Genomic DNA, 18266 nt, shown 5'->3' with positions numbered 1-18266 from the left:
ACAGGTCTTTGCAGAGGGACATCATGCTGGGCAGAGTGGAGGGACAGCGCAGGAGGGGAAGACCCTCTATGAGGTGGATTGATTCAGTGACTGGGATAATCAGGATTGGTGTGTCGGAGGCAATGAGGTTGTCACAGGGTAGAGCAGGGTTTAGGGCTGTTGTACATAGGGTCGCTATGAGTCGCAAACGACTCGACGGCACAAAACAACAACAACAACAACATGGATATTACTGATGGGGACAGTTCCCCTTCATGAAAAGGTGTCAGACTCAGCCTTCCCCATGTTGCATTGCTCCTTATACAATTAGTGTCAGAAGTGGATGGGATTTATTGCTCCAGATTCATAGAAATGTGGTTCTGTTTTGTAAATGTGAGGCTTGGGAAGATTTACAGTTAAAATGGTTATCGTTTGCTTCCTCAAAGAAGGTGAACAAACCTAAAAGGGTTTCTTTTGCTGCTATTAATATAGGGTGAAAGTTGAGAAGCTGCTTTATGGCCTGAGATGAAAGGATAGAGAATGAAGATGAATCTGAGACTTATTTTGTGGGGGAGTCTTTTTATGACCTTTATTTAGTTTGTGATGAGTCTATTCAAGTGTTCTATATCTGTCCATGTCAGTCTGGGTAGTGCATGAGTTTCAACGAATTTGTCCATTTCCCTGTACATTTTCAAATTTATTGGAGTGTAGCTTTCACTAATATTCTGATATTATCAATTTAATTTCATCAAATTTTGTTGTGACGTTGCTTTTCTCATTTCTTATTCAAGTTATTTGTGTCTTCTCTTTCTTTTCTCTTGTTCAGTTTGCCAGTGGTTTGTCAATTTTAGTGATCCTTTCAAAGGACCAGCTCCTGGGCTTGGGGATGGTTTCAGTTGTTTTCTGTTTTCTCATTGATTTTAGCTCTTTCCTTTAAAATTTTCTTTCTTCTAGAGATTGTGGCCAGAGATTGTTTCTGTTTTTACATTTAATGTTAAGTTAGGTTAATAGTTTTGCTTCTTTCTTTCTTTCTTTTCTATGTTTGCCTCAGAGATTGTTTCTGTTTTTACATTTAATGTTAAGTTAGGTTAATAGTTTTGCTTCTTTCTTTCTTTCTTTTCTATGTTTGCCTGTTGCTCTGAATTTCCCCTTGAGGACTGCCTTAGCTGCATCCCAGAGTTGTGGCATGTTGTATTTTCATTATAATTTTTCAAGAAGGTTTTTTTAGTTCATTTTTTATTTCTTCTATAACCTAATCTCTTTTTCATAGGGTGTTATTTAGCTTCTGTGTTTTTGCTGTTATGTGCTGTTGAGTCACTTGCAACTAATAGTGACCCTGTGTACAGTAGGTCTGAATCCTGGTTTATCCTGTGCCAACCTTATTATCTCTGACACACCTACCTCCGTTACCCCGTCACTGAATCAGTCCACCTCATCAAGGGTCTTCCTCTCGTGTGCTGTTTCTCAACCCTCCCAAGCATGGTATACCTCTGCAAGGACTGGTCCCTCCTTACATCATGCCTAGAGCATGTCAGATGAAACTTCAGAATCATTACCTCCAAAGAGCAGCATGATTTTATCCTTTAAAATCAGGCTGAACCTGTTTGTTCTCCCATGGTATATTCAAAACTCCTCTCCAGCAACATAGCTCAAAGGCATCAATTCTCCTAAAATCCCTAGTCATGCCAGCTTTCTGACACATAGCAAGTCATTGCAAAGACTGTGGCTGGATCATGTGCGACTTAGTCTCTAGACTGACATTGCTGCCCTACAGTACTCTGAAAATGTCCCTGATAGCTGACTTGCTCAAATGCAATCCGCCTTTTGACATCCTGGCTTATGATACCAAGAGTGTTGATTGTGAAGCCAAACGAACTAAAGCTGTTAACAATCACAATCTCTTCACTGTCTATTATTGGCCCTGTAGTGAGAATCTTTGTTTTCCTGATGTTGAGCTTCAATTTATATTTAAGATTATCTACAATAGAGCACACTTAGACTAGCAGATATGGCAACTGATGCTGAACCCTCAAATATGGAAACACAAAGGAGGAAGAACAATTGTAAACAGACACTAGTGATTGGAACATGGAATGTGAGAAGCATAAATGTTGGAAAATTGGACATTGTTAAGAAAGAAATGGAACACATAAATATTGACAGTACTAGGTAATGGTGAAATGAGATGGACTAGCTTCCATGGAGGTACAAGCTCTTGTCATTAATTTCTAGTTTTATAGCATTGTTGTCTAAAAAGACACTTCTTATTATTTCACTGTTTTTCAGTTTGTTGAGGCTTACTTTGTGTCTATATATGATCAGTTTTGGAGAATTGACCATGTGCACTTGAAAAGAAAGTAAATTGACTTAACTTTGGTACAATATCCTAAATTCATACACAAGGTCAAGTTGGCTGGTTGTATAGTTTAGATCTTCTGCATCTTTTAAAGTTTCTTTTGAATTAACCTTTCCTTGGTGAAAGTGGTGTGTTTCAAGTCTCTTACTATGAGGACGAATGTGGCATGGAAATTAGAGGAATACTCATCAACAACCTACATTATGCAGATGACACAACCTTAATTGCCCAGACAGAGGAGGACCTGAAGTATTTGCTGCAGAAGGTCAAGGACTGCTCTCTTCCATATGGATTGAAGTTCAACATCAAGAAGACAAAGATTCTCACCAGTGGGGCAAGTGGCAGCACCATTATAGATGGATCTGAGATTGAGGTTATTAACAATTTCAGCTTGCTTGACTCCACCATCAACACTCTTGACACCAACAGTCAGGAAATCAAAAGATGAAATGTATTGGGGAAATCTTTTGTCAGGGACCTCTCCAAAGTGCTAAAGAGCAGATATCAGTCTTAAGACTAAGGTGCACCTAATTCAGTCTGTGATCTTCACAGTTACTTGCTATGCATCAGAGAGCTGAACAGTGACTAGGAATCACAGGAGAAGAATTGATGCCTTTTAGCTGTACTGGAGAATAGTATTATTGAACATACCATGGGCAGCCAAGAGAACAAACAAGTCTGTCAGGATGAAACCAAGATGCTCCTTGGAGGAAAGGATTTTGAAACTCTGTCTCACATACTTTGGACATGTGACCAGGAGAGACCTCCTTGAAGAGGAATTGGTACATGCTTGGAGGGATAGAGGGACAGTGAAGAAGAGGAAGACCCTGGATGAAATGGATTGGCACACAGTAACTGGGGAAATAGAGGTAGGGGTGTTGGATACAGTAAGACTGGCTTAGGATAGGGAAGGTTCAGAGCTGTTGTACATAGGATTACTGAGTCCCAAGCGACTCAGTGACATGTAAGAACAACTATTATTGTGTTGCTGTCTCTTTCTTCCTTCAATTTTTTTAACCATTGTTTTGTGTATTTTACAGGTCTATCATTTGGTGCATAAATACAGATCAAGGCTTTGTATTCTTGATCTATTGAGACCTTAAATCATTTTATATTGCCCTTTCTTATCTTTTATGGCAGTTTTCATCCTGAAGTCCATTTTATTAGCGATGAATATATTGCCTTCTGTATTTTTGTGGGCACCATTTGCTTGGTATATTTTTTCCAGCCCCTTCCCCCCGCCCCCAGTTTCTTAGATGTGTATCCTTGTGGGCAACATATATTATGCTTTGCTTTTTAATCCATTCTGCTACTCTTTTTCTCTTTATTGGCACATTTAATCCATTCACACTAAGTGTGATAATTAATAGGCTGGGTTTTATCTCTGCCCATTTTCTGTTTCTGATTACATGTTTCTGTTAATGGTCCATCTACTTTCCTTTGGTGTCTCTGTCTGAGGACTTCTCTTAGAATTTCTTGTAGAGCTGTTTTATTATCACAAATTCTTATGTTACTGCTTTTCTGCAAATTACCTGATTTCATATTTGATGGGAAGCTTTGCTGGGTACAGGCTCTTTGGCTGGCAGTTGTTTTCTTTCAGCCTTCTGAATATGCTGTCACATTTTCTTCTCACTCACATGGTTTTCACATGATGAAAAATTATAGCTTAATTTAATTGATTCTCCTTTGTTGGTGACTCTTTTTTTTTCATGCTGTATTCGGTCCTTTTACGTTGGAGAATTTGATATGTCTTGATGGTTTTCTTTTGGGGTCTAGTATGTTTGGAGTTCACTGAGCTGCTTGATTATGGAATTCTCTATTCTTTATAATACCTGGGAAGTTTTCTTCTAGTGCCTCTTACACAATTTTACCAGTGTTTCCCCTGTCCCTTTCATGCTTTAGAATTCCAATGATATGCATGATACTCCTTTTGATGTTATCCCACATGATTCAGATTTTTCTTCCGCTCCATGTCATATACTTTGGGCATATGGCCAGGAGGGATCAGTCCTTGGAGAAGGACATCACTCTTAGAAAGGTGGAGGAATGGTGCAGGAGAGAAAGACCCCAGATGAGATGGATTGATATAGTAACTGGGGTAATAGGGTTAAGTGTGTCAGAATTCATGAGACTGGCTCAGGACAGGGAAAGCTTCAGAGCTGCTGTACAGAGGGTCACAGGCAGCTTGATGGCACATAACAGCAACAACATACCCCTTTGAAGATCTTATGCTCTAGTTCATTGGCTCTCTGTTCCATCTCTTCTATTCTGTTTTTTTGTCCTTCCTGCATGTTAGGTAGTTCTACCATTTTGGTCTTAATATTCTGGATTGCATTTTCATGTATTTCTGTTATTTCAGGTACTCTTTATTTTGTCAATTCTTTTTTTTTTTTTTTTGGCAGCTTCTATAGTTTTCAAGTTCCTATGTCCACAAGACCTACTATAGAGGTTCCGTATTCTATATGAGTCATATGTGATTTGGGGTCTGCATTTAATATATTATTGCTGCGTGAAAACCGTTGAGCCTGCTCAGGTCTTAATGATTAAGTTATCCAAGTTTTTTCCTGTAGTTGTGGATAGAAGGGAGGAAGAGAAGGAGTATTAGGAGCTCTGGTGGACCAGTCCGTGCGGAGTTGCACTAGCAGTTCTAATCCAGCAGCGGCTCCACGGGAAAAAGATGAGCAGTACCCTCCGCTGTGATTTATAGCCTTGTAAAACCACTTGATGGGTAATGATGAGTCAGTTCCCACTTGACTGCAGTGTGTGAATGAGTGAGATACACAAGTTGACATTCATTCCCTTCCAAGAAAATGAATGAAAGCATTTAGTGAGATTAACATTTTGTTGTTCTCTCTGCCAAATATTAGATTTGTTGTGATATGTCTGTATTCCAGAATTTTCCATCTAAGTTTTGGAAAGGCTTGAACTTGGTGTTTGTGTTTGTTAGTAGGGTTTGGATAGAGATATCTATGGACAAAATAATACATTATCTGGCCATAGGTTTTGTTTGCTTGTTTTTCTGCTTGCTTCAGGTGAATGCAAAACAAGCATTTTAAAAAAATTGTATCTTTGATAGTATATTTCTATTTTAAAGAGCTATATAACTGTTATACAATCATGTGAGTTTAAAGAGGAGTTCACTGCCTTTTGGTCTTATGTTCGTGCTCTTTTAGACCATGAACAGGCACTTAGATTCCTATTCATGATCTATGTACTCTTTATATAATCATTCTTGTTATGTGAAAGGCCTAGTGCTGCAGATTATATAAACACCTGAAGTCAACCATTTGGCTTGTCAGCACAGGAGGATTTATAAGATTGTAATAATAGTAATAACAAGGATGATATTTTGTATTTATTGAGTATAGAAAAAAATTGCGTTGTAAGTGATTTACAGCCAATTCATATAAATGATGTAAAGTAAAACTTGTCAAGCTTGGAAGACCAAGGAATCTTTGCTTTACCACTTTCTACCACTCCGATCTTAGGAAAACTTGTGACCTTGACCCTAATTTTTCAGAATATATAAGTTAAAGTCATAAGGGTCAAGTTATTTTATCTTATAAAGGTGGCATTGCATCAAAGTCATGCTAAGTGTCTTCAGCTGTCCCCTGCAGGGAATGCAGTTTGTACCTTTTTGTGTCCATATATGGTAGAGAGCTCGCTAGCAAAACATGTCCAGGTTGTCTCAGACAGTTATGACTCCTCTCTGTTCCTCTAATAGCTGTCCACCTGTCAAAGTTACAGGCGGCATTCATCTGATGGGCTGCCTTACTCATTGTTTCTTTCTAGTTAGATCCTGACACACAGTAGGCATTTAGCAAATATGTGTGGAGTGAATGATTAAGCAGACACTTGGCTCTCAGAAACATGCATAGGTAAGCTTTCAGTGTATCTATATTCCCTTGCACAGAAAATTAGTGTTTCATAATATTTTTTTAGACTACTGCTTTACAGATTTTACAGAATGTACATCTGGTACCATTAACAATCCAGCGATGGGGAAGGAAAGATAAAAAAAACAAGTGTTGCTGAGTTTTTTTTAGAAAGAAAGAAAGAAGGAAGGAAGGAAGGAAGGAAGGAAGGAAGGAAGGAAAAGAGATGGGTAGTAAGAGGAGAAAAAAAAATTCCAAGTGAAAAAGACCACACTAGATAAGTCTATTGCATAAATCAAAAAGGTTTATGTCATAACATGAGCATGTGCCATTCCTGCTCCTATATTGAATTTCAGTAGTTGGTTGCATAAAGAAGTAAAGTGTAATGAAACTGGCAAGCAAAGTATTCCCCAGTCAGCCTTATCTTTGTTCCATTTGTCCTTCAGATAGGGCTTTTCTTGCCTTTTTCAATAAAATCCATCCAGCTTTTTTTTTTTTTTTATTTTGCATTTCTCAGTAACTGAGCTGAGAAGACCAATGAGATTCAGGGCTTTTATAGTTCTTAGCAGCTGCTTTTTAAGAGATCAAAACTTAGAATGCTGCTACATGGTATTAAGGCTTAACTATTGATGTGTCCCTATAGGGGATATGTTTTTCTTGGGGTGGGATGAGGGACGAGGAGAGAAGGAGGGCAAAGGATGACCCCGTTAAGCATGTCAGGACAATAAACTCTAATTTCTTTGTTTTCTAGGATCCTCTTTGCAAGCTCAGTGCTTAACCTGACCGAACTGGCTGCCCTTCGCCCTGACCTTGGGAAATTGAAAAAGATTCTGTACTTCCACGAGAACCAATTGGTATATCCTGTCAAGAAATGTCAGGAGAGGGATTTCCAATATGGATACAACCAAATTCTTTCATGGTAGGTGTAGATTGTATCATTATATTCAATCCATTGCCACTGTACTGTTTTCCTTAGAGATGGTTAGCTTTTATGTTTGGAGACCTATCATGTACCTATTAAAAAAAAATATTGAACAATAAGTTACAAATATGTAAGTATATGTCTGTGGTAGTAATTACTTGTTCTTCAGAATGGCAAATGCTCTTATGAAAATGCAAATATGTAACAATATTTATTGAAATAATAATCCAATTCTATTTTGCACAAGATTCAGAGCATAATCCAAGAATTGTGAAAGGTCTTTCACCTTTCATCCTTTCAGGATCTGTTGTTTACAGATACACTTTTAGAAAAAGATAGTCCGTATGATTTTACTTACAGTGTTCACTGCGTTCAGGTAAAATAAATATAGACCTTTACGGGGAGTGGGGGACTCCAGATAATATAATAAAGTATAATAAGCAAATGTGTTTTGCCAATTTTTAAAAAATTTTATTGTTGTTACTTGTAAGACAGGGAAAAAAACAAAACTATGGTAAGGAATCTTCAGGGTCTTGTCATTGTGGTTGTTTTCCCTCATTGAGTTTTCTGAGATTGCACAGCCTTAAAATACCATGGCATTTCAGAGGTGACTATCCTTCTTCATTATTACCTCAACGAAGTATATTTCCTGGAGCTTATTTAATGAAAGTAGTTAATAGCAAGCCTGGGAAACTGCTTCACCACAGAATCCTATACAACTGAACTGCAAGAGTGTTTGATTGACCAAGACGGCCTGTCAGCTTGGCAGTGAATTGGTACTTTTTACTCTCGTTTATTAACAGTTATTAGAACCTGGGATGGATGATGAATTTAAACAGCCCATATCTCTTGCAAGTGCATTCCATAGCTTAGTTGACATAGAAAAACAGCTATCTAGTAATATTTCCATGTTTTGAGCATTTTGTAAATGTTTCCTTGCAATCATTTTTACAAGCTGCTTCAATTGTGAAGAAGCAGTGCTATCAAAATAGAGTGGAACTGCTTCACTTCAGATGTCTCATAAAAAAGCAACCATTTGAAAATTTCACAATAAAATTAAAATACTTTATTTTATATTGAAACAGAGAATGGAAATATGTTTTCAAAACAAAAAAAATCATTTTGTGCTTTATCAATATGGAAAACATTTTTAATTGTCTTTTGATTTCTTGAATTTCCTCCGATAATGTGTGCTTATTACTCCTAAGAAATCACTGAGAAAAAAAATTAAGTCTGTTTTTCCCTTTATGGGTGGATATTAAAGTTAATGGAAGTTATACCCACTCATATCAGGAAGGAAATGCACCAAAAATAATATTTCTGTTAACTGTCTTGGATCTTTAGTTTAGCGTAGACTGGATTTTATAAGAATATAAATAGTTGGATTGCATGTCTTATGAGGGTGAATATCTAAAAAAAAAAAATTAGCTAACTGTTCTTCATCGCGCTTTCATAACAAACAGGGTTTGTTTTTTGTTTTATTTGTTTTGTTTTGTTTTTTTTCATGGGAAATGGGGTAATTAAAGCTTGAACATGATTTGTCAGCTTTACCAACCACTAGAGGTTAAACTGATAGGAAGCCTGGTAGGAAAGAAGTGAACTTGCTCATCCATTGACTTCATAATGGGAAAAAAATGGTTCACAATCTTCCAGAGGAAAAATAAGAGTGTCAGAAACAGTCTTGTTTTCTCAAATGTTTCTTTAGTTTTCTTGCTGACTTCTGCTTTTGTTGGCACCTTCAGATTTTTTTCTTGACTGTGTGGCAATTAAAGACTTTAAAGATGACTGACATAGGTACTCACCTTAAATAGAGGTTTCACTGACCCTCTGACTTATGAACACATGTTGTAACTATATATTGTGAACTGTAGGTCGCTATTACAATATGTGACATATGGCGAAAACAGACTAGCCGTAAAACATCCTTCAACTTTTGTTATATTATTATATTGGTTTCCTTATTGCTTGGTGTTAACTCAGCACTTTCCATGACATTCTAAATTCTTTTGTATTATCTACACTGTAATCAATCCACCTCCGCATGTTTGTGCTGTGTTACATCTAGAAAAAGAGAAAGGAAAAAAAACCAAAACATCGATACCCAAACAAACCACATCTCACAAAATAAACCAAAAATTTTAGGGTAGCCTTTGTTTTTTATGCTCCTATAGATTTACATGTCCTGTTTTTAATGTTCTTGATCTACCATTTTCTGTATGAAATGAAACTAACCGCTTAGACTATTTAATCATATATACATTATTCAAGCTTTGTACATATCTGATAGAAATCCAATTGCACTGAGTCATTGCTGAAAGCAAGACAGGTTTTAGAAAAAAAAAATTAAAGCTGTATTAGTTAGATTTTTTTAAAATTTAAATACTTTATAAAGCCTGAATCTTATGTTGTTATGTACCAATAAGTCACAACCAACTCATAGATGATCCTCCAGCAGGTTTTTAGAAGCTATAAATTGCATGGGACAAGATTGCTTATCTTCTTCCCATGGAGCACCTGATGGATTTGAACAACTTACCTTTGGGCTTGGAGCACAGTTCTTACCACTAGGCTACCAGAGCTTCCTCTCAAATAGTATATATTCTGGTTAAATCCTGTTTAACCATGATCATTATGTGATATCTTTAAAAACACATAAATACATCCAAACTTCTGGGCAGTTCAGGTAAGTATTGACATGTTTATGACACAAACTTTTTTTTCATTCTTTCTGAATAATATGTTTGAAATGATTTATAATACACAAAACATTTTTTAAAAAACACAGTCAAAAGCAATAGTCATTATCACATTTGTGATTTTTCAAAATACATTGGTATGTATAATCAGTCTCTTTCTGTCATTGTCATAGAAATGGTTCTGACTCATAGCTGACCCTCCGTTTTGTTTCCAAGTCTCTAAAGCATGCAGAGCAGCTGATAGATTTGAACCTCACAGAAACGTTTTGGGTTAGAGGCTCAGTTATCTATGGATTATACTACCAGAGCTCCCTTACGTGAATAGGACCTAGGACTTCTTTGAGGTTGAGAAGGGCACCTGATAATTTTGATTTCTGTTTCTATTTCTATTTATTTCAGCTACTTCTTTGACAACCTCAAATATAATAATGAAGAAAGTTATTTGTAGAAATGGGAGTTTTTCCTTCCTGTGTAGGGTTAGAGCTTTTAGAAGGTAAAATGGTCAAAGCAAATCATAGAACAAGAAGTAGACATTAGCCAAATGTATTTCTTTTAGTTTGGAAATAGAACCGAAATAACCAGATCTGAATTCATTTTCTTGATTTATCATGAGAATGCAAAATTCTCAGATACTCATCACTGCTACAGAAAGCTAGCATACATAAATGAGATGGACACCTTTGCATACACCCTTTTCCACCAACATACAGACATCTGACTATTATTGTTTTAACACTGAAAATATTTGGCTTTGTGGAACATTATATGCTGGTTTGAAAGCCTTAGGTGATTCTGTCAATTACTTTTATTTCATCACTGTCCTCCCTTCTTTGGTTGCCTGATCATCTTTTCATGATGTAATAACAAGAGAACTAACTGTTAGAACCATTCTCATACATAATGATGAGAAATGAGAATTCTTTGCAAACTTAAGGTACCATGTACACAGATGCTAATTCAGAGTTAAATATCTTTATCTTTTTGTTTTACAGTCTGGTGGCTGATGTGGTAGTATTCAACTCAGTTTTTAATATGGAGTCGTTTCTCACTTCCATTGGGAAATTCATGAAGTTGATTCCTGATCACAGACCCAAGGATCTGGAAAGCTTAATCAGACCCAAGTGCCAAGTTGTTTACTTTCCCATCAGGTTTCCTGATATAAGCAGGTAAGTATGTCCAACTCTGTTCTTAGCATTGTGCCATACATTGATCTTCAAATGTATAGGAATTGGCGCTGTTCTTGCCAATTTATATTTTTTTATATTAGCATAGTTAATCAATTCATTGAATTCTAATTGACCATACTATGATTGACAATTATAAATAATCAAATAGGTAGGCCTGTCCCTGAATATTAGTTGGTACTGATTTTTTTTTTTTATTCTATCATTCTTTTGTTTGCCAAAAGTAAAGTACATCAGCTTTTAGCCCTTTCTGCTGGCTTTTTTAATGTTTGTTTAGTTTTTGGGAGGTGTTTTTTTGGTAACAAACCTCGTTGTCATGAATTTTTCAACATTTATTTTCAGTATCTGTCCTTTGACTTTTATCTGTTAATAGTAATTGCTCCAGTTAAATCATTGCGTTGCCTCACTTCTTAAATTGTGTTCCTTTTCCCGTGACATTTTCTTTTATTTTTCCCCCTTTCTATGATTTTTATCACCTAAAATATTTTAGTACAGAGTTGAATATTCTACATTAAATTGCAAATGTACTCAGTAACTGATACTCTCTTTCTTAGTCATTTAGGGAACTTTTATTTATTTATTTTTCTTAACTGCCTTTGGTGCTCAGCTCACTCTGAATTGGGTTGCTCAAAGGAAACCTTATGGAATTAATGTTTCACTTTAATTGAACCTAGTCATTTTTACAACCACAGGAAACATTTCTCTCCCTGAGAACTTGCCTCAGTGTGACTCTTACTTACTAGAGATGCTGGTATTTTGTAATCAACGGCCTTGTTTAAGAGTTCAAATACAACTGTATTTCCCCACCCCTGCTATTAAGGATTTTAATGTCCACACATGCCATGCAGAAGAGCAGCATTAAGCTCTATGCTCTGTACTTACTGAACTCATCCAGGTTGTACTGTGTGGTCCATGTACACATATCTCACTGAAGAAAAATCTGCCATTTACCAAATCAAGTTGCCACATCAAATCCGCTGTGCCATCCAGTCTGTTCCAACTCATCGTAAGTTGTTGCTGTTTGTTATTGTGTGCTATATAGAGTTGGGACCAACCCGTAGCTGGCCCTCTGGTGGGTTAGTGGGTCATAAAACTTAAGTTGCACAACACTGCTCAATTTTTACTTTGTGGAGTTCAGAAGACCCATGCAAGGAAAGAGATTAGCTTGTATTCACTCTGCTTGTTGTTCACTGATTAAAGTTTAAGCCATTTGACTTCAGATTTCATTTTCTGTTTGCTGTTCAAGCTCCCTGTCATTATAGGTCATTCGTCAAAAGCATTTAATGATTTACTTGGGGTTTTGGGAATCACAAACTTAACTGGAACTGTACTTATACTTCATTTTCTTATATATGATGAAAAATATTGAATAGAGTTATTATCAGGCAAGTCTCTCTTTGAAGGCTAGGATTTTGAAGCTCCATCTCACTTACTTTGTGCACGTAGCAAGGAGAGATCAGTCTTTGCAGAAGGACATCATGCTTGGAGGGTGGACAGACAGAACAGGAGAGGAAGACCCAGATGAGATGAGTTGATACAGTAACTGAAGCATTGTGGCTGGTGTGTTGGAGCCAGTGATACTGGCTCAGGACAGGTAGGGCTCCAGAGCTGTTGTACATAGGGTCGCTCAGTCACAGAAGTCTTGATGGCACATAAGAGCAACGACATGATTAGCCAAAGCTCAGTTATATGTTGGAAAGGTGGTTTTTTATTAACTTTAGCATTGGCATTTTTTTTCCACGTGCTGCACAGGCAAAAAATGTACATGTTTTAATAGGTGGTTATAGCACATCTTAATCTGCTATGGACTTCAAAATAAATTACATATTTTAAAATTTATTTGCATCTGATATATTTCTGCATCATTGTATGTTTAATACACCTGTGGCAATTGAATAGTTTATTAATTTGGACTGTATTACCATAAAAAATCTAGCTAAATGGAAGGAGGTTAAGAAATATTGTGGCCAAGATAACATTCATAAGCAAGGTCTTAGCCCAGAGTGTTATTTGAATTATTTTCAAATGGTAATTTGCTTTATCCAACCTGAACTCATATAGTGTAAGTAAGTGATTATTTGCATGAATGACAATCATTCTAATGCCTGCAGTCTTGAAAAAGTATTATATTGTTGAGATGTTGGAAAATATTTAGTAATTACAAAAGCAGAATAACAAAGGCTCTTTTTTAAAAAAAAGTCCTCTGAATACCTCTTTCTGCACAAATTTTACTTGTTACAGCAAAATAAAGTATGGAAAAATAGAGCAGGATATATGATTAAATTTTAAAAATATATGTTATGATATAATGGGTTTTATTTCAAGAGTAAAAATATGTATATTTCCAGGGTACCTGATAATTCATAGTTTTTATCAGTTAAAATAACAGCATTTCTATCATGTTGTTGTTGTTATGTGCCATCCAGTTGCTTGCGACTCTTAGCGACCCTATGTACAACAGCCCTAAACTCTGCTCTGTCCTCTGCCAATTGCACTGTCTCTGATACACCCATCCCGATTACCCCAGTCACTGAATCAGTCCACCTCATAGAGGGCCTTCCCCCCCTGTGCTGTCCCTCCACCCTGCCTAGCATGATGTCCCTCTCAAAGGACCGGTCCCTCCTTACAACATGTCCAAAGTATGTTAGACGGAGCCTCAGAATCCTTGCCTCTAGGGAGCTGCCTGGTATAACCCTTTCCAGGATGAATCTGTTTTCCTAGCAGTCCATGGTACCCTCAATACTCTTCTCTAGCACCACAGCTCAAAGGCATCAGTTCTTCTTCTATCCTTCTTAGTCACTGTTCAACTCTCTGATACATAACAAGTGATAGCAAAGACCATGGCCTGTATCAGATGCACTGTAGTCTCCATACAGACACCATTGCTCTTCAGTACTTTAGAGAGGTCCCTAACAGCAGACTTTCCCATCATAATACATCTTTCAATTTTCTGGCTACTGGTGTTGAGAGTGTTGACTGTGGAGCCAAGCAAACTAAAGCTGTGAACAGTCTCAGTCTTTTCACCATCCATCCTGATGCTGCCAATTGGTCCAGTGGTGAGAATCTTTGTCTTCTTCACATTGAGCCTCAATCCATATTGGAGGCTGCAGTCCTTGACACTCTGAAGCAAGTGCTTCAGGTCTTCCTCAGTTTCAGCAAGCAGGATTGTGTCATATGCATAACACAGATTGTTGATGAATCTTCCACCAATCCTGACACCACACTTCTCATAGAGCCCAGCCTCCCAGATAACCTGTTCTGCATACAGGTTGAAAAGGTATGGAGACAGCCTGTCTGGTGTATGCCCTTCCCAATTTTGAACCATGCAGTGTTTCCCTGCTCTGTTCTGACGACTGCCTCTTGGTTCAAGTATAGGTTTGGCATTAGCACGATCAAGTGTTCTGGGATTCCCATTCTTCTCAGAGTCAGCCACAAGTTTGTTATGATCCACACAATCAAATGCCTTTGCATAATCAATGAAACACAGATGTACATTCCTCTGGTATTCCCTGCTTTCAGCTAAGATCCGTCTAACATTAGCTATAATATCCCTAGTACCACGACCCCTTCTAAATCCAGCCTGGCCTTCTGGCATTTCTCTGCTGATGTGCTGTTCCAGTCGTTTTTGGGTAATCTTCAGGAGAATCTTGCTTGCATGTGAAATCAAGGATACTGTTCTATCGTTTCCACACTCTGTTGGGTATGATTCAGTAATACTGAGTTTTGGAGTGCCATCTGTTCCTTATTGTTTTCTGTGTCCCTCCTTTGTCTCAGAAACATTGTAACAGGAGAAATAGTCATTGCTCCATGTATTCAGTATTTAGGGATACCATTTTGGCATATACAGAATACAGGAAGCCCTCAAACTGGAGGCACACACACAGGAATTTCACATAGCGCCTCATTTGCTAGCACTGTGACCTATGTAATTTTCCTGAGTGTAGGGTTTTTGATGTTTATGCAGACCTTTACCTTGTTTCTTTATAATGAATACTGTATAGGCATGTTTTGACTATATAATATATTTCAAATACCTCACATAGCACCTGGCACTTAATAACCTTCAGTAATGATTATTGCTGTGTATCTTCAAGTTGGAACCGATCCATAGCTGACCCTGTAGCAGGTTTTCAAAGGCAGTGAACTACATGGGAAGAAAATCCCCTCTTTATCCTGTGAAGCAGCTGTTGTATTCAAATGATGGACTTTGAGTAAAGATACAGTTCATCTTGTTAACTCACCATCTCTATGACCTCCTATATTCATAGCCACCCGAATAGGGCAAATAATCCCTACCTCTCTTTTCAACTCCTGATGAGAAAGAACTGCTCTGCCAAAGGAGTAGCCTAATATGAAGGAAGAAGTTAGTTGGTTTATTCTCTTGATTACCTTGAATCAAGAGATCCTTTGACCACTTCTGACCCCACTATCATTTGGTTGAGCCAGCTTTTTTTCTTTCACATTTCTCTTGTCTTAATTTGTCACCTGCTTAACTGAGGTTAAGTTCATCATTCTACTCGCTCTTTTGCATATATTTTCCTCTGTACCTCTTATTTCACACCTTAATAGCAGAACCCCATGTCTGATTTACTGTATACGTGTCCTCACACAGCTGAACATCCGCACACAGCTGAACATGACAGGCAAAGTGCTTATCACCAGACTTTGCAGCCTCATTCTGAAATTATGACTCCTAAATTCTGGTGGGTCTTTTGAACTGCCTGACAAGTATATCATTTCCTTCTTCTTAGGAACTAATCATGGCTATTATCTTATGCAATTAACAATAACAAAGCTTCCAATTTTATTAACAGCTGTTGTGACTGGGAAAATCAATTGTTGTTGTTGTTGTCATTGTGTGCTGTGAAGTTGGAGCTGACTAATGACTGACCCTCAGTGGGTTTTCAGAGCCTGTAGATCACATGGAAGGATATTGTCTGTCTTTCTATTGCAAGGCGGCTGGTAAGTTCAGACCCCATGCCTTAGGATTGGCAGCACAAATTCTTACCACTTAGCCGCTAGAGTTCCCCCAAATCAGAGGAGCCTGTTCAGTTACTGGGTCTTTGACTTCACAGCTTTAGACTATGAATGAAGTGGCTGTTATTCTGTCGAAGACTGTTATCTTGGCTTCTTTACTAAATCATCTTCTTGCATAATAAAGAACCATGTTTTGAGTTTTTGTTTTGTAAGATTCCTCCCCTCTGTTCTGTATCAGTATTCCTCTCTTTTATCCTCATTTTATTTTTCTGCATTATTTCTGTTATTTGATAAAAATTCCTATTTCTTACATCTTTTTACAAAATTCACTCTTGATTGTTCTTCTCCATTCTGCTACTGCTTCTTTTCTCTCCCGAGTTTTCCAGCAAAATCCTTGAAATGGTTTATGTTTATTTACTGCTTCCAGCTTCACCGTTCCTGTTCTCTCATTGCAGCTACTTTGGCCGAGACTCTGTGGTCAGCTGCCTGTACTCATTTTCTCTAACATCCCAAACTTGCACACTATGGAACATTCTCCATTTGGTTGGAGGACACACCTTGCCCTGATTTTCTCAATCTCTTCTAAACTGGTTCCTCTTCTTCTTGCCTGATCGTTTAAAGTGGGGGAAGCCTTTGGGACACTTAACAACTTAACAGCTTGGTGGAAAATAACTCAATACTGAGTTAGAAAATAAATAACAAAAGCATTAAATAATCAGAGAATGAATATTGTGAGAATAACCTTCGTAACAAAGAGAAAATTATTTAAAGGAGAGTAGTGTTGTGAGCTATGAGGAGTAAAGCTAAGTAAGATGACACCTGAACATTGTCCTTGAATTTGACAGTTGAGGGATCAGTAGTACCCCACTCTGCATTATGATAACTCACAGAGAAGTATCATTTACTTGTCATGACAGCCAGAGACAGTACCTTAGAATTTCATTCCCCCATTCTCTCTCTCTCTTTCACACACACAGCCCTCTGCTTCTACTGCTCCTCTCTAGCAGGATGAGGGCACCAAGGCAAGGCCCAGAGAAGTTAAGTGTCTCCCAGCAACCACACAGCTAGTTGTAGACAGAATAGGAATTGGAACTCATGTCTTCAAAGTCTTCACCCTACTGCTTACTCTAAATGCCATTTCAGAGGTCTTGATTATCTGATTTTTCAACTGACAGCAGATTAGCAGAATCAGATTGAGGGTGTGATAAAGGCAGGCTCATTGACAGCAGTAAGAAGTGACAGCTGACTGACAGCTTGACAACAAGGGAGGAGAGAGATTAACTATTAAAAAATATATATATGAGAAGTGAAGAAACATAGCAGCCTGGAGCCATGCTCTGACAGGGCAAGCCACCCGGCACATTGACGAGCCTCTCCAGATATTTCTCCAAGAATATACAGCTTGTACGTCAAAAGAGTGACTGTGATTTATTAGGGGAGATAAATGGTGGCCAGTAAATTCTATTTAGGAGACTAGGAGAATGTATCACCCAATTCAGGAGTAAATATTTTCTCAAGACTTAGCGTGAGCTTCGTAACTGGGATATATAGCAAAAGAGACCACTCTATGTTAAAGAATTTAGATTGGATCAAAGATAGAAGACATTTTACTATGCATTTTAAAAAGGCATAATTCTCATGAAAACCCGTACTGCTGGGGATGGATGTATGAGTGGAGTTAAGGACTGAATCCTTCAGATTTCTGAGCTAAATGATAAATCAAGCCAGTATTTTTCTAAACTAGATTATATAACTGGCTTGAAGAAGACCCAGTAGAACTTTGTTGTTGTTGCTAGGTTTCTTACTCCTAGTGACTCTATACAGAAGACTAAAACATTTCCCGTCCTCTGCTGTGATTACTGTCACTACTATGTTTTGAGGCCATGTTGCCCATAGTTTTTTGGTTTTGTTTTGTTTTTTTAATTTTCTCCAATAAATGCTTCGATTTCTCTTCTTTTTGGCAAGTGACGTTATGTTATTTTTATACTGTAGGTTGTTAATCTTTGTTTTCTTGATGTGGAGCTTCAGTCCATACAGGAGGCTATAGTCCTTGACCTTCTGCAGCCAGCGCTTCAGGTCCTCCTCAGTTTCAGCAAGCAGGGTTGTGTCATCTACATAGCACAGGTTGTTGATGAATCTTCCTCCAATCCTGATGTCACATTTCTCCTCATAGAGCCCAGCCTCCAGGATAATCTGTTCCATATATAGATTAAAAAGGTATGGAGATAGGACTCATCCCTGGCATACACCCTTCCCAATTTTGGACCATACAGTGTT

General features: G+C 37.6%; 1 protein-coding gene across 3 annotated transcripts in view; it reads left to right on the top strand.

Moving 5' to 3' along the window:
- Nucleotides 1–18266, top strand: part of GTDC1 (glycosyltransferase-like domain containing 1) — a 377456-nt gene that overhangs the window by 108504 nt on the left and 250686 nt on the right. For all 3 annotated transcript variants that reach the window (XM_006880751.1, XM_006880752.1, XM_006880753.1), the window contains exons 2-3: nt 6962–7129; nt 10821–10994. In XM_006880751.1, the coding sequence (XP_006880813.1) occupies nt 6962–7129; nt 10821–10994 (342 nt within the window). The remainder of the gene's footprint in view (nt 1–6961; nt 7130–10820; nt 10995–18266) is intronic.

This window comes from Elephantulus edwardii, unplaced genomic scaffold (assembly GCF_000299155.1).
Source record: "Elephantulus edwardii isolate Elephantulus edwardi_28Jun2011 unplaced genomic scaffold, EleEdw1.0 scaffold00010, whole genome shotgun sequence".
NCBI classification, from domain to species: domain Eukaryota; kingdom Metazoa; phylum Chordata; class Mammalia; order Macroscelidea; family Macroscelididae; genus Elephantulus; species Elephantulus edwardii.
This window is presented reverse-complemented; position numbering and strand designations above follow the sequence as displayed.